Source organism: Echinops telfairi, unplaced genomic scaffold, assembly GCF_000313985.2.
Source record: "Echinops telfairi isolate 266 unplaced genomic scaffold, ASM31398v2 ScPeMD7_7421;HRSCAF=8459, whole genome shotgun sequence".
Taxonomy (NCBI): domain Eukaryota; kingdom Metazoa; phylum Chordata; class Mammalia; order Afrosoricida; family Tenrecidae; genus Echinops; species Echinops telfairi.
In genome coordinates this window covers 5,416,745-5,433,152 of record NW_022111321.1, presented here as the reverse complement: position 1 = coordinate 5,433,152, position 16,408 = coordinate 5,416,745, and the positions used below count along the sequence as shown (strand labels likewise).

The window sequence follows — 16,408 nt, the reverse complement described above, 5'->3', positions numbered from 1 at the left end:
ACACATTTAAATTTTTTAAATTTGTGAGTTCAATAAAGGATCACTTTGAGGAACAAAATGTTCATTATCTCAGAGCACATTTTAAGAAATCCCTTTAAAAAGTATTTTTGACCCTGGTAAGGCTAGGCAATCAAGTAAAAATCACAAACAATCATGATAAAAAACATTTCAAAGATTTTATAAAATGGCAAAAATTTAGCTAATCACACAAAGTTCTGAGCTATTCAAAGTACATTAGCTGTCTTACATCTTCTTCTGGCCTAATAAAGGGATAACACATAGAACTGAACACAATTTCAGTTATACACACCTATCTATGTAATAAAATCATCTATGCAAAAAGATAATGAGAGCCTGAGCCCTAACAACGTGAATGACAAGAGCGAACCAACAGAATCATCTCAGAGATGATAGCTAAGATGCCAGCAGCCACAGACGACTCAGAGGTTTGGTGATGTGGTGGGTGCTGATGCTAACAACCAAGACGAGCAACACAGGGAACGCACTGTATCTGAATAGGGCACAAGTAAAGGCGGAAATAGGGTTTCCTCATTTAACTTAAAAACAAAAGGAAGGTACAATTTTAAAATTTTACACAGTGACTAAACAAAGTAGCATCTATTTTGTTAACTGCCATTACCTCTGCTATTGCTTTCTGGATAGGCAAATGTAGGTTTATTTGGGGAGCGTCGCATATCACTATTAAGGAAAGGCTTATCGGGTGGATAGACTACATATGAGGAATGATGAACCATATTCCCATCTGTCCTTGATGGTTCGGGTAAGCTGCTCTGAAATATGAAGCAAAAAAAATTATCTCTCATATGGTTAGGTCACAAACAGCATGAAAATGTATGTATTCATGACCACGAACTGGAAAGTTCATACATTACACAGAGAGGGAAAACAGACATTTGTTTACAAAAAGCTTCACGGAATTCTACGTGTAGCTTAGCTCTTTTCATAAAAAGCAAACAATGCCCCAAACACAAATGCCATATAGATATATATAGTACTTATATTGTATTTTAAATATATATACAATGAAATAAATGTGCATTAAATACATTCTCTATTTCAAAGATCTGAAACTGCCACAAATAACTGTACTAATCTACCCCCAACCCTAATAAAATATTTGCTGAATACTTATTAATGGTATAAAGCTCTGTAGAATAATAAAAAGAAAATAAGATGTGGTTCTTGATTCAAATAATTTGTATTTCATTAAAAAGAAATACAGGGACTATTAGATAGCACTAAGAGCCACCAAACACACAAATGTAGTTTTTTCTCCACATAAGCTATTCATGTCTTCAATGTGATCCTGTCACATTGAAGATCAGTGCCATATGATTTCAACCGAGGGGATGGCAACTATGGAGTTGTTTATTGTAGGTGACTTCCTGTTAGTAGACAGAGAGTAGGGGGAGCAATGGATAAGCTGAGGTTACACCGAGCGATATGACTGACACCGGCTCTAAATTCTCAGACATCATTCTTCTGCTTCAAGAGCCACAGAAAACCATGTGTATACTTCTTAGCTTTGAAAAGCAGAGCCCTGGTGATGTGGTGTTACAAGTTAGGCTGCAAACCACCAGGTCAGCAGTTCAAAACACCAGCCCCTCCAAGGGTGAAAGACAAGGCTTTTTACTCCCATAAAAAGTTAGTCTCCAGGGAGATAGAGGAGGGTTTCTGCTCCCATAAATATTTACACAAAAAGTTAGTCTCAGTAACCTACAGGGGCAGTTCTACACTGTCCTATAGGATCATTAAGAGTTGGAATCAACTTGGTAACAGTGAGTGGTGACCCCTTTGGAGAACTATGTCTATAAAGTACCAGAATAATTTGTATATAAAAAACTAGAGACAGTAACATTTTAAACATACAGAAAACAACTTGCTGGAACACACAAAGGCCATCCACACTCCCATACTGCACTAAAAACTGAAGTTTTTCATTTCTAAGTTGACTTACAGAAGATAGGAAGGATAATAGGCCCTAATATCCATATCTGCAGATGGGAGTGGAAGGTGTAACAAATTGGTCAAAGGAATCCTGAAAGACTGAGAGAGCATAAAGTACTATTTAATGAGCATTCATTTGTATTAGGCATTAAAACAACCTAGAGGTGATATGCAGTATTTGAGAGGATGTGGGTAGATTACGGTACATGCAAACATTAAGCCATTTTATATGAAAGCAAAAAAAGTGCTCCTATACAACAGTAAAAACCTTTATTAAACAAAATATCAAAATGTGAAGTTATTATTTCTTGACACATTTTCCACCTAGGTTTATACATCTGAAGGCTGTGTTTCTCTTATTTATTTCCCAAAGAAATCTACACCCTATCTAATCATCAATTCTGGCACCCTCGAAGGATGCAAATTGTGTTCTCTTGAAGTTTTAAAAGCAATCATAAGGGTCAAAACTAGGACTGAAGAGTAGATGATGAGAAAGGTTTCCCAGCAAAATTGAAGAATAGTCCTCAGTACTTTCAATAATGAGCAGATGCATTGTGCTTATGGATAGAAATTCCTCCGGGCAACTTATGTAGCCTTTCCTCCACAATTAATGTTCCATTTTCTTAAAATGTCTGCATAACAGGTCCTAGTGATGATCATCCTGTGTTCTTGGAGAAAATCTATCAAGATTACTCCTTTCAAATTCCAAAGTCACCATAACTTTCTGAGCTAATCTCTCTGCCTTGACTTGAACTAGCCCAGCAGGTTACCCTGGAAGCCACTCTTTGGAATGGACTTTGCCCTCTGAAGTGTACTGGCAACTCCAAGACCTGGCCCTGGTTATAATTTATTTCATGAAATTGTGTTCATTAGCTTCAATTTTGAGTAAAACAAAGACTGATGGAAAAATTAATGCAGTGCTTCTGGTAGCCAGTGAGCTGAAAGCTTGCTAAGCCCTTAAAATCGAAAACACTGAGCCATGGGAGCTCTCAACTTGAGTCTATGGTAAGTCTATGGTCTTCCTGAACTAGTTTTACAGACTTGAGTTCCTCCATTCACTGAGGCTGACTATCCTTCCTCTCTGTGCCTTTTTGAGAGACATTAAGGGGGAAAGTCATTCTTACGATACCGATCCATCGAAAAAAACCTATTGTTTTATGGGGGACAGCATCCCTTGCCCTACTTGTTGAAATGTTATGGGACGATGTCGACCGTATATACTTGTGTATAAGCCGAGTTTTCCAGCACATTTTTAGTGCATTTTTTGTGGTAAAATTAGGTGCCTCAGCTGATATTTGGGTCGGCTTATACTTGAGTATATACAGTACTTGTTTTGTTAAAAATGTATTACCCTTGATCTCAAAATCACCTTTGTCCTATGGTACAAAAATTGTTTTTAGAAGGTACCCGATGAGACTAACACAAGCGCAGTTTCAAGTGAGCTGCCCTGCAGTCATTCACTGGCCGCAAAGACCTGGTTTTAAAGTTTATTAGACAGAGACCCGTGCATGTATGAATTGGAGCAGCGGTAGCAATACTTGACCTGTATAATGAGCTTGGAGCCTAATATTGGGGGGGGGTGTTGGGGGGTTTACTTGGGAGTTTCCTGGATGTTTCCTCTATAGATTCTGATAGTGACTGTATAAGACATGCACACTGTAGCTATAAAAATTAAAGTGAACAACGAAGATTTAGGCAGTGGTTGGGATCAGTCTCAAAAATGGTACTTTAGTAAATAAATATGAACTCTATTGTAATGATCATATACTACAAGCAGGACTAATAACTACCATTTTTCAAATTTTTTGGCAAACAGATTTTACAGCGGGCTAGGAAGCTGCATGGATTTTTCAAATCTTAAAAGATTTAACACAGCAAAAAAATTCCTGTAAAATATCAAAAATTATTGCAAAACTTACTTTTAAAGATGACTGTTCAAAAAAAAAAAAAAGGGTCTCCATTGATTGTAATATATATAATTAAAACCAATTGGAATTGAGTATCTGAGTCATGGAGATCCATTTGCATGAGACTATACATTCTCTCCAAGGGTTTTAAATGGCTGATTTGAGGGGAAGTAGATTACCAAGCAATACTATGTAGACTAATAACACCAACTTTTCTCTAATTGCTAAGGATATTAACTGCTTGCATCACCAGAATCTTATTACTTGACAACTACTATTCAATGCATCTCTCTGGACAGCTACTGTGGTTTTTCTCTTTGTGGTGTTTTTCTCTTTCGTGGCTTTTTAATGACTTTTTGCTTTCTTCACATATAATTTCCTTGATATCATTGCCAACTCATTCAGTCTTTGGATACTAGTGTCCAATGCATCAAATCTATTCTTCAAAAGTCTTTAAATTCAAGGCTTACTCTCTACATTCATGGCCCTTTGGCTCTCATATACTTAATTTTCTTCAGCTTCACCTTGCATATGAGTAATTGATGGTCATATTACAACTGACCCTTGGTCTTGTAATAACGAATAGTTTTCTTCAATGCCTGTTTCCAAATAAGTAATATATTTCAATGCTGTGAGGGCCATACATAATGTTGTTAATGTTATTGAAAACGCTGCTCACAGTGACTTAAGTCATTGGCCTTGCAAAGTTCTCTCAGGCAATCTCCTGCCTAACTTCTATTACTGAGACCACAGTTTCTGTCTAACAATTCTTCATTTCCAACTATTAACAATGCACTTGATTGTATGTTTGCTCAATTAGATAGCAAAGGAAGGTAAAAATATTGAATTTCTTCATCTTTTGTATTAGTGGTTGGTGCATAAGTTTGAATAATAATAATAATAGTTTTCTTTGGCATATGGAAATTAACCTATTAGTGACAAAGGCCACGAAAGGGAAGAATGATCAAAATGGATGCCAACAAGGGCTCAAATTTGCTCTCAAACATAGAACCGCTAAAGTGAAAGAAAATGATTAAAATAGATGAACAGAATATGAGAGGATGGCTAGAAATGGCAAAGTATTATAACATGCAAAGACCTGGCGTTAGAAAACCTAAAGGGAAAGACATGAGTTATATAATCGTTTGTCAATTTGAGAGTATTAAGAGTGAAGGGGTGGAGTCTTAACTTGTCAATCAAGGTCATAGCCTCTGTGTGGGCATGGCCTTCTCCCAAGGGTTCTAGGAACTCTTGTATTCATCCTTGGAGGCAGGAGACACTCTCTCTTGGCTCATTAACAGAGAGACATTCTTGTTGACAAGCCACATGAAGACAGGCTGATGGCAGTCAGCCTCAGAGCTGAAGGAATCACGTGGAGACCCCTGCCAGCACTGAGATGCCTCTACTACCACTGGATCCACAAGACTTTCCACTCAATGGCCTGTGATCTTCCTGCATTCGGTGTCATTGCATGGTGTTGTGTGAGTCTGAAGACTTGTACTGGATTTATGGGCTAATATCGGACTTAAGGGTTTGAACTGGGCTGGAATGTTGCTTCAATACCTCTTTCTTATACACAGTGTCTACGAATTTGTTTCTCTAGTCAACCCAGACTAACACACCAGGAAAGAACTGAAGAAAATATTCAAGTCTAATATTGCAATACTGAAAGATTCTAAGGGCAAAATACTAAACCAGAAACCATAAAAAAATAGGGAGAATACAGTTTCTGACAAAGAATTGGTGGATTTTCAATCATTTAAAACAATGGTTCTCATGCCATGACCCTTTAATACAGTTCCTCATGTTGTGGTGACCCCCCAACCATAAAATTATTTTCATTGCTACTTCATAACTGTAATTTTGTTAATGTTATGAATCGGGTGACCCCTGTGAAAGGGTTGTTCGACCCCCAAAGGAGTCACATACCCAGAGGTTGAGAACCGCTGATTTATAAGGAAACAGCATATGGTCAGGAATTGATGGTACTGAAGGAGAAGTCCAAGCAACATTGAAGGTCCTGATGAAACACAAGGCTCTAGGAATTAATAGAATACCAACTGAGATGCTTCAACAAACAGACGTGTGTTAGTTCTGGTGGGCTAGAAAAACAAATCATAAAGATGGAGAGGGGTGCATACTGAACCTCTGCCTCAGGGTAGTTTTTCTTTGGCTCGCCAGAGGTCAGACATGTCCATGCAGTTTACTGGACTGTTTTCTGCAAAGAATATGGGAAGTTAAAGTTTTCATTATTTTGTTTGGTTGTTGTCTTTGGTTATTCCTATCTGAAATGGCAAAAATGAATGTTGTTAATATATATTTTGAACTCAGGGATAGAAATCTCCCCTTGAATTTCTCAGACATGGTGCTTACTGAAAATGGCTGATAGGAGGTCAAAATGGCTGACAGAAGGCCTGGCCCTGGCTTGAGGCAATGCAGCTAGAGGCCTAAGGCTATATTTTGTTTTAATGGAATAGTTTAGATAAGGTTTAAGATAAGATAAATAAGAATTGAACTTCACTGTTTTAAGAATTGAATTTAGGTTCTAGCTGTATTAGGTTTATACTGTTTTCTTTTGACTATTATTATTAATACTATGATTGATAGAAATTATCTTTGGGAAGTATGAAGATAGCTTTAAGTCCACTAGTCTTCAGTCATTAAAACTGGGTCTTAAATGGGTTTAGAACACCAAGGCTCTGAAAAGATAGGCCCCACCCATTTTCTTAAGTGCTCAGGACATTCAAAGGTGAAGAGACATGCCTAGGGGGCTGATGACAGATTGAAAAAAAAAAAAAAAAAGGGAACTCTTGATTTTTGAATTAGTGGCTTGTGCTTGATTTTTGAATTAGTGGCTTGTGCTTGAGGCTGGAAAAATCTGGAACCATGCATGAAAAAACACTCCTATGACTGAACGTTAAAGGGACCCTGTGACAGCCTGAAATGCTCGCTAGGTGACCATCTGGATCCACTTGTTGAGTGGAAGTGGGAGGAAAGCAGCAATAAAGAGACAGGTTGAGTCTAGCCACTGATACCCGTGGACCTGGTCCACAGGGACTAGAGAAGACTTTAAAATTATATATGGATAAAAAGGTGTGTCAAAGTGTCAAGTTGACAAGGGGTGGTATGTGGTTGTTACATAATCTGTGTCAACTTGATACTGTTAAGAGTGAAGGGTTGGAGTTTAGCCTGTCAATCAGGTCGCAGCTTCATGACCTCAGTTGAAGGTCTTGGTGCTGAGAAGATAAATAGCTTTCTGGAGGTGGGACACACATGTCTGTGTTTCAACATTCCTGTTGACAAGCCACATAGAGCTACACTGACAGAGGCAGAGAGCCCTAGAGCTGGAAGAGCCAGTGGAGACCCATACCAGCACTGTTGCTTCCACTGCCACTGGATCCACAAGACTTTCCACCCACTGGTATCGGGCATATAGGCTAACATCAGATTTATGGACTTGATCTGGACTGGGCTGGGATGTTTTCTGAATGTACAATTGTTCTTTGATATAACGTTCTCTCTTATACATATGAGTGTATCTGGATTTGTTTCTCTAGCCTACCGGAACTAACACAAGATGCAATGCTGGAAGCACTTGTCTATGCCAAGACATTTGGAAGAGATCCATAACTGTGCTTGTTGCAACGCAAAGTGATCCAACAGAAGATTATTCAAACATAGTTCCAGTACACAGACTAGGAACCGCAACAAATTCAAGTTGGATTTATGAGGAACACATCATTGCCGATGTCAGTTTGATATTGGCTGAAAGCAGAGAATGAAAGGAACATGCTTGTTTTACTGACTACACAAAGACATTTGGTTGTGTGGATTATAACAAACTGTGGATAGCATTGAGAAGAGTGGGAACGCTATCATCTGTATGCTGAGCAAATAATCGAAGCTTGACTAGGTGGAAGAAGACCCATTAACAACCTGCAATATGCAGATGATATTACATTGCTGAAAGGAGAGGACTTGAAGCACTCGGCTGAAGAACAAAGATGGCAGCCTTCAGTATGAATCACAACTCAGTACAATGAAAACAAAAATCCTCCAACTGGGCTAACAGACATCATAATAAGAGATGTTGTCAAGGATTTAGTTTTACTTGAATCCACAATCAATGCTTGAGTTAGGTTAATTAAACTTCACCTCACACTTTGGACATGTTTTCAGGAGAGACCTGTACCTGGAAAAGGACATCATGCTTGGTTGGTAAAGTAGAGAGGATCAGTGAAAACGAAGACCTTCGGTAAGATCGCCTGACACATCAGCTTTAACAATGGGCTCAAACACAGTAACAATTTTGAGTACAGCATAGGACTAGGGAGTGTTTCATTCTTTTTTACACAGAGTTGGGGTGAGTGGAAACTGACTAGAGGGTACCTAACAAACTTCACCATCATTTAGGAAGTGTTCCTTATCAATATGTAAACACAAACTCTCCCAAACTAATAATTTAAAATGTAATTTCATTAAAAGTGAACACTATCTGTGCATAATAAACAAAACTAATAGTTCAAGGATTTGTCCTTTAATAAAGTTTAATGTGGCACATAAATTATCAAAATACTGGCCGATTAATGAACCAATTAAGGAACATCTATTTATAGAAAAATGAACATTATAATAAGATATTTTAAGAGAATAACTCCAAATTACATTTTCTGTCAGCTGTTTCATTTTGAATGTCATGGGCTAAGCAACATGAGTCCATTAATTCTGTCAATGTGTTGCATTAATGTCCTCATTTGCCAGAGCCATTTGATAAAACAAACAAAAAGAAATTAAGAATACATAAATCAACCAAAAGCACAGGCAAAATAACAGGAAATGGCCTTGTGAAACCTTCAGAACTAAGTTGGTATTAGGTAGCACTAAAGCTAAATAATAACCAAAAAAGTACTCAGTAATACTAGGAAGTTATTAATAGCAAGGTCTTTCCAATTGAGAAAGCAACAGCAGAGGTTATAAATACTAGAGCTTAGAATAGCAGTATTTTGAAGAGCTGGGAAGAAGCACAAGAATAACTGAATACATTCTCTTTATTTTACAAAAGAGGAAAAAGAGGCTCACAAAGGAGACAAGTTCAAACCCTTTCTAAACCATGTGCTTAACTGACAACAAGATTTGAAAAAAAAACTCACCAATCTGCCTACATACGTACTTATGTACTAATTTCCCTCCCCTGAAATAGTGAAACCTGTGTAAAGCATCTGTACCCATTTAAGATACACAACAGACTCCTACAGTGAATTTCCTTTCCTCTTGGGATCAACTATTTAGCAAGGAAGGAGAATCCAATGGAAGAAGAAAAAGATAAAAACAACTTTCCTGGACTTTTGGGCTCCCTCCAGCTACAGCCTTATTTCTCAACTTTTATAACAAAATCCCTCAAAATATTTAAAAAATAATTCTTGCCACCTCTTCTTTAAATTTACTGAACATCTCTGTATAGGTAAAGTAGTATTTTAAATGTGCATTCGTTGCCATACTTTCCAATGACATGTGCAAGTAGTATTTTAAATGTGCATTCGTTGCCATACTTTCCAATGACATGTGCAAATAGCTGGAAGAAATTAGAAAAAGTTTGACTATAATAGGATAGGTGGGAAGTGCAAGATTGGTTGTAAGGAACTAAAAGCACATTAAATTCTGCATTTTTTACCTTTGCTTTATATTAGGCTAATCAAGGAAGGGTTTTGATAGGGCAAAAGACAAATAACGTTGCCATACTAGCTGAAAAAAAAATACTGTGAATGAATATTGTCATTTGAACATTAGCTGGAATAGCAAGCCACAGGGCAAAGGATGATTTTTCATCAAGTAGTTCTAGGACAATTGTTCATCATAAATAAAAACCTTAAATTGGTTTGTACACACATATTAATTTTAAGTAAATAAGGATTCATAGGACAGCAACTTTAAAATTTATAGAATAAAAAAATCATTAAGGCCGTGGAGAAAACAAGTTGCTAAAATAAAGAAAAAACAAATCATAAAAAGGAAATGAAATCCACCTTGGTTTTTGAAACTTCCACTCAAGGACTGGGTGGGAACATGGAAACAATGTATAGAGAACTCTAACGTGGAGATCAGTTTCACCATCCCAGTGGGTGCAAAAATGAGGCATCTCAGAAAGAATTCCATGACCATTAAGAAAAAAGAGCCACCAGAGCATGATGAGATCTGTGCTGTGACAAGCAGCAGAGCAGCACCAGAGGCTGCAACACCAAGACTGAGAGACAGGTTTGGAGATGCTCAAACGGTGCAGAGCAGTGGTATCAAACCACAAGGCAGTGCAGTCAGCTTCCTGGCCCAGAGGAGTACAGCTGAGTGCCTTCCAGCAGGAGTCTGGATTGCTGAAGAGGTGATCTTTGGGCCTCTATCACCAACCACTAATGGAAATGTTTAATACTTGTCTGGCCAGGCGAGGGAGAAGACAAGCACTGTATGTGCTGTTTTTGCTGTTGGTTCCGACCCACAGCAACCTTCTGCACAACACAACAAAACAAAACACTGCCAGGTCCTGGACCATTCTTGTTGTTCCTTTTTGCTTGAGCCTACTGCTGCAGTCACTGTGTCAATCCCTCTCCCTCAGGGCTTCCTCTTTTTCACTGCACCTCTACTTTACCGAACAAGATATCCTTCTCCAGGGACTGCTCTCTCCTGACATGTTCAAAGTTGTAAGGCCAAGCATCACTATCCATGCCTCTAAGGAGCTCTCTGGCCATACTTCCTCCAAGACAGATGTGTCTATCCATTCAGCAGCCCATGAATCTTTCAACATTCTTCACTAGCACAATTCAAATGCATCGATTCTTCTTTATTCAATGGCCAACTTTCACAGGTATAATATGAGGCAATTGAAATGACCATGGCTTGGGTCAGGCACGCCTTAGTCTTCAAAGTAACTCTTGCTCTTCAATACTCTGAAGCAGTCTTGTGTAGCACTAAGGGTCTTTTGACTGCTGCTTCCATGAGTACTGATTGTGGATCCAAGCAAGACAGAATTCTTGAAAACTTCAAACATTTCTCCGTTTATCATGATGTTAACTACTGCTCCAATTGTGAAGATTTTGGTCTTCTTTACACTGAGTTGTAATCCATACTTAAGGCTGAATTCCTTGATCTTCATCAGCGAACGCTTCAAGTCTTTCTCACTTTCCGCAAGTAAGGTTTTATCTGTCATCTGCATTTCATGGGTTGTCAGTAAGCCTTCCTCCAATCCTGTTACCAGTCTTCTTCATAAAAGCCAGCCTCTGATTATTTGTCAGCATACAAACTGAGTAAGTACGAAAAAAGGATACAACCGTGATGCACACCTTTGCTGATTTTAAACTATGCAGTACTCCCTTTTTCTGTTTGTACAACTGCCTCTTGATCCATGAACAAGTTCCTTGTAAGCACAATGAAGTGTTGTAGAATTTCCACTCTTCTCATGGTTATCGACAGTGTGTTATAATCCCTTGGATGCCTTGCCATAACCAGGGGCTTATGACTGAGAGTCTAAAAACCAGAGAGAGGTGTGGCTGGGAAGAGAGAACTGTACCCAGTCGAGGGGGACGGTTGTGTCAGCGGTCTTATCTCTGGGCAGATGTGGAGTTGGATTTTTCTTCTTCTTTGAGTAGCAGTAGGTAAGACATTACCCTACGCCATTTCTTCAGACACTGAGTCAGAATCAACTTGATGGCAACCAATAACAAAGAAGATATAGAATAAAATGAAATGATCTCTTTAAAATCTTGAAAAAGATATTGGATGAGGGGCTAATCTATAAAAGATATAGAAGACGCCAACATTTACCAACGAAAAGACAAAAACCTAATTAATAAAAGGGCAAAAGACCTGAGCAGATACTTACCCAGTCATCAAATACAAAAAAAAAGAAAGAAAAACTTTGAGATAATTAGCCATTCAAAACACAACGGGAACCCATGCAAACCGAGCTGATTCTGACACATGGTGACCCCGTATAGGGTTTTCAATGACTGTAAGCCTTTACAAAAGCAGGCAGCCTCATCTTTCCCACTAAGGCTCCTTAAAGAACGCACACTGCCAATCATGTGATTACAAAGTACAGTGACTCTATGGAGGGTTTCCGAGAGACACAAAAATCAAAACTACAATGAAATGCCATCTTATCCATGCAAAAACAGTACTGATATATTAAAGGGCAAAACAACCAGAAAACAATTACTGCTGGTGAGGCTGTGGGAGAAGGGAACCTTCAACTCCTGCTGCTGAGAGTATAAAATGGTATAACCACAGTGGAATGGTGCTTCTTGAAAAAGCTAGAAAATATCCTATTCAGCAATCCCACTATTGGTCTCTACGCACCTGGAACAAAAGACACCAAAAGTACACCAAAGACTCAAAGAAGAAATTAGTCTATAGGCCTGGTCAGCTTCACAAACCAGTCTCATCTATGCTGAGACCAGAGAAATGAGATGTTGTCAGGCTACCCTGACCAATAGTTCTGACTACGGAAAGAAGAAAATTCTCAGAACAAAATTAAAATTCTTTTAAAAAGCCACACTTGTGGAATCCTCTAGAATCCTGCCCTAATAAAATGAAATAAAACCACCCCTAGAGGTTACCTTTCAGCAAATCACCTATACAAGATCCACTGGTCAACATTTACCTTAACTCAAAGATGAGAAGTTCGGTGGGTGAGACTTATTAGTGGGTAAAGGGAAGCTACATTAATGCAAACGGTACAACTAAAAGGAAAAGAATGAGACTTGTTACAGTATGAAAAACGTAACCAAAGTCATTGAACAGTATGTACAGAAATGTGAACCTAACTTGTTGTGTAAACATTCACCAAAAACAATATATTAAAAACAAAAACACACCATTTTGCATTGCCAACTGAAGCTGAATGCACATACTCTACAATCCCGAAATTTTACTCTTCAGTATTTTCACCTGAACTCTTAATTATTTCCCTTTTCCTTCTTCCTTTTTGAAAAATCACATAATTGGACCACCAAAAACATGGCATAATAAACTACTGAGTTGTAACTCAAAGTTCAACCCACAGTTTGAAATTACTTTCTAGAACCATCTCTCAAATTTATCACAGGACCACTTTACACAGGACTACTGAAGCTGCCAAAGGTCTACACCTTAAAACCTACCATATTAATGTTAAGGTTGCAAATTTAGGTTTTCAAAATAATAAATCTGTAACATGTTAATGGTAATATAAGTTTTCATAAAAGATATAGCAACCCCGATTTTTCAAATGACTGGCACATTTTTGCCAATCTCCTTAGCACTGACTTAAGAAGGCAGCTGGTGTCTATCTGCTTTTATGTACATGGCTACTCTCACAAAACCCTTTTGAGGTGGGTATTAGTATTTTCATAGGATACCCTGCTCTGGTTGCTAAGCACAAAGACTACTTGGTACCCTAGATATACACGGGGATCTCAGGGGGGAAAAAAACCCCAGAATTTTTCTCTCCAAAGCGATGTATTTAAATTTTGTAAACAAAACAAAACAAAACAAAACAAAACAACCTTCTCGCTTTCAAAGCACTCTCCATTACACGTAATACATTTGTTAAATCGGCAATTCCATTCTTGGAAACATTTTCAAGCTCATCTGTTTGGATGGCAGACAGCACCTCCCTTTTTCCTTCAACTCTTCTACTTCATTAAATTGCTGTCCTTTCATGTGTCTAGGCATTCGAGGAAACAAAAAGAACTTGCAGGGAGAGAGGTCAAGTGAGTAAGGTGCTAGGGAAAGAGAAGCATCTTTTTTTTTGTTGCCAAAAACCTTCGCACTGAAATGGCTGCGTGAGCAGGTGCATTGTCGTGGTGGCAAAACCAGTCCCGTATGCCACAAACCAGGCCTTTTTTGTTGCACACTGTTACCCAATCTTTTCAGAACCTCTAAATCAGTGGTTCTCAACTTTCCTAATGCTGCAACCCTTTAATACAGTTCCTCATGCGGTGGTGACCCCCAATCATAAAATTATTTTCATTGCTACTTCCTAACTGTAATTTTGCTACCCCTGTGAAAGGGTCATTCGGACCCCCAAAGTTGTAGTGGCCCACAGGTTGAGAAGCGCTGCTCTAAACAGAAAGCTTGATTAACAGTATGACCTGGTGGAAAAACTCCAAACGCACTATCCCCCCTCACATCAAAAAAACAAATGAGCATCATCTTGATCTTTGATTTCACTTGATGAGTTTTTTAGGGTGAGGTGACGATGGCTTCTTCCACTGACTGACTGATGTTTACTTTTGGGGTAATAAGAACAGTACCATGTCTCGTCACTAGTAACGATCTCGGAAAAAAGTCTGGGTCGATTTGGAGCTGTTCTTTCAAAGCACAGCATGTTTACACTCAAGGAATGCGAGGCACAAATTTCACATTGACCCATCTCCTTCCCAAATCTTCCATTAAAATTCGCTGAACCAAGCATCCAGATAACTTCGCTATCTCTTCGGTGGTCCACGGTGGTTCTTCAAGCACAAGTGCATGAATTTTGTGGACATGTATATCCTTTAGGGAAGTTGACAGACATCCAGAATGAGGCTTGTCAATCAATATTTTACCTTTTTTGAAATGAGAAAAAACACTCATTCACTTGGGTTTTTCCCATAGTGCTGTCCTTGTAAGCTGTGTTCAACACCACACCAGTTTCTGAGGCTTTTTCCTGAACAGGAAACAAAATCTCACAGCGACACACCGTTCTCTTAAGCTGGACATCACAAAAAACAAGCCTCCAGTGAAATTTTTATGAAAAAATTCACTGTGACTATAGAGAACCTTCCCAGATGAAGCCACTGGGTGCACTAACTCAGTCAGTTGCTCAATGCTTGCCTAGAGGGGAAAAATGTATACTATTAAAGCCCAGCCCAGCAGAGCTTATTTTTTCGTGGGGGAGGGGGGCGCATCATATGGCTGGATAAGGAAAGATGTCACAGGCCGCCTGAACTCCAGGGATCCTGGGATGACACTTTTAAAAGTGCTACTGTAGATAAAATTTTGCACACATCACCCATGAGTTACATACAAGGATGATTTTAGTAACACTGTTTCTAATAGCTAGGAAGCAAAATCTAAAACTCCAAAGCCCATTAAGATTCAACCCTATACAAAAATATCAATGAATTAGTTACATGAATGATACACCCATCAATCTAAGTTACACATACCAATATTGATGATTCTCAAAAACTTAAGAACATAAACAACATGAATCAAATTATTATACTAAAGGGGGGCTGGAATGGGGAGTAAGAATACATCTATACATTGAGGGAGAGAAAAGTTATAAATAAAAGTGGGATACCCCTCCCCCCTCCCCCAGACTACCTAAGTATATCTCCACCCAGGCTCATAGCAACTGTGTGGAATAGAGCAGAACTGCTCCTGAGAGCTTCCTGGACTTAACTCTTTATGGGAGTGGAAAGCCATGTCTTCCTTGGGGAGGCAGGTGGGGTCAAACTTCAGAACTGGTGGTTAGCAGCCCAACGCTTAACACTATACCCAGGGGAACTTGATTCCTTCAAAGGTCTTCCAAAATCAAACTTTGATCTATTTTTTACAATCCATCTTGCCCAACCCTACCCTCCACCCTACTTTCTCTCATTCCAGAGTATTTCAAGTTAAGTGAAAAGCACTGACAAATTTTACCACAGGCTTGAGATTTTCTCCTTTCCCTCCTATTCGCTCAACAAGCACTTTACAGTTCCTTTATGCATTCCCACCTCCTACAGAAAACTCCTCACCCACTCAACCACAGCTAATCATTCTTGCCCAGATCATTCTAATAAGGTAGCACTCCTCAAACTGTACTGTGTAATAATTACCTAATTACGTGTTGTTTCTCTTCTGTGCTTTGCTCCTAAAGAGCAGGTAGGTATTCCGTCTTTGTGCTCTTAAAAGCTGACAGCTAATGCCAGACGCTCAGCATTTGCTGAACGTTGAGATAACAGCTATTATTTCTTATCTCACCCCATGCGTCACCTCCCATCCCCCAAAACACTTGGCGTTCGACACTCTCAATCGACAAATGATGAAAGTGGTGGACCTGAAGAAACAAAAGCAGGATTTAGAATCAGCTTTCCCTGTTCCTCCAGCGTCTCCACTTCTGAACAAGAATGTTCTTTTAAAAGTTATTAAGATACGGACAATAGAACAGTGACAACTGGCATTTACCCGTTGCATGCCTAGTCCACGGTAGGAGTTGGGAAAGGCGCGCTCCTGGGCTCCCAAGAGGCTCGAAGGGCAGTGGGCCACGCAAGCAATGCACCTGAGACGCCCGCTGGGTGCTGTCTAGTACCCAGACTGGCAACCTACCTGGTCTCGGCGAGTTTCCAAGAGGGGCCGTTACACCCACGTGACCCGAGGGGTTCTAGTCTTTCGTGGGATTGGGAGTGGGTCGTCCCCCCAGCCGAGTCCTGGCAACGTTCGGAAACCTCGGCTGCCAGCCCCGAAGGGGACCGGGGAGAGGGGCGGAGACGAGCCGGGCGTTTCACGGGACACCGAAGGACGCCGGCCTCCCTCCG

General features: G+C 39.4%; 1 protein-coding gene across 1 annotated transcript in view; it reads right to left on the bottom strand.

Annotated features, from left to right (window-relative positions):
* Positions 1-16,283, bottom strand: part of CEP57 (centrosomal protein 57) — a 27,518-nt gene extending 11,235 nt beyond the window's left edge. Inside the window, exons 1-3 of the mRNA XM_013006240.3 lie at positions 16,200-16,283; positions 641-791; positions 507-511 (exon numbers count right to left, since the gene is read on the bottom strand). Of these exons, the coding sequence (XP_012861694.2) occupies positions 507-511; positions 641-755 (120 nt within the window). The 5' untranslated portion in view covers positions 756-791; positions 16,200-16,283. The remainder of the gene's footprint in view (positions 1-506; positions 512-640; positions 792-16,199) is intronic.
* Positions 16,284-16,408: the final 125 nt, after the last annotated feature.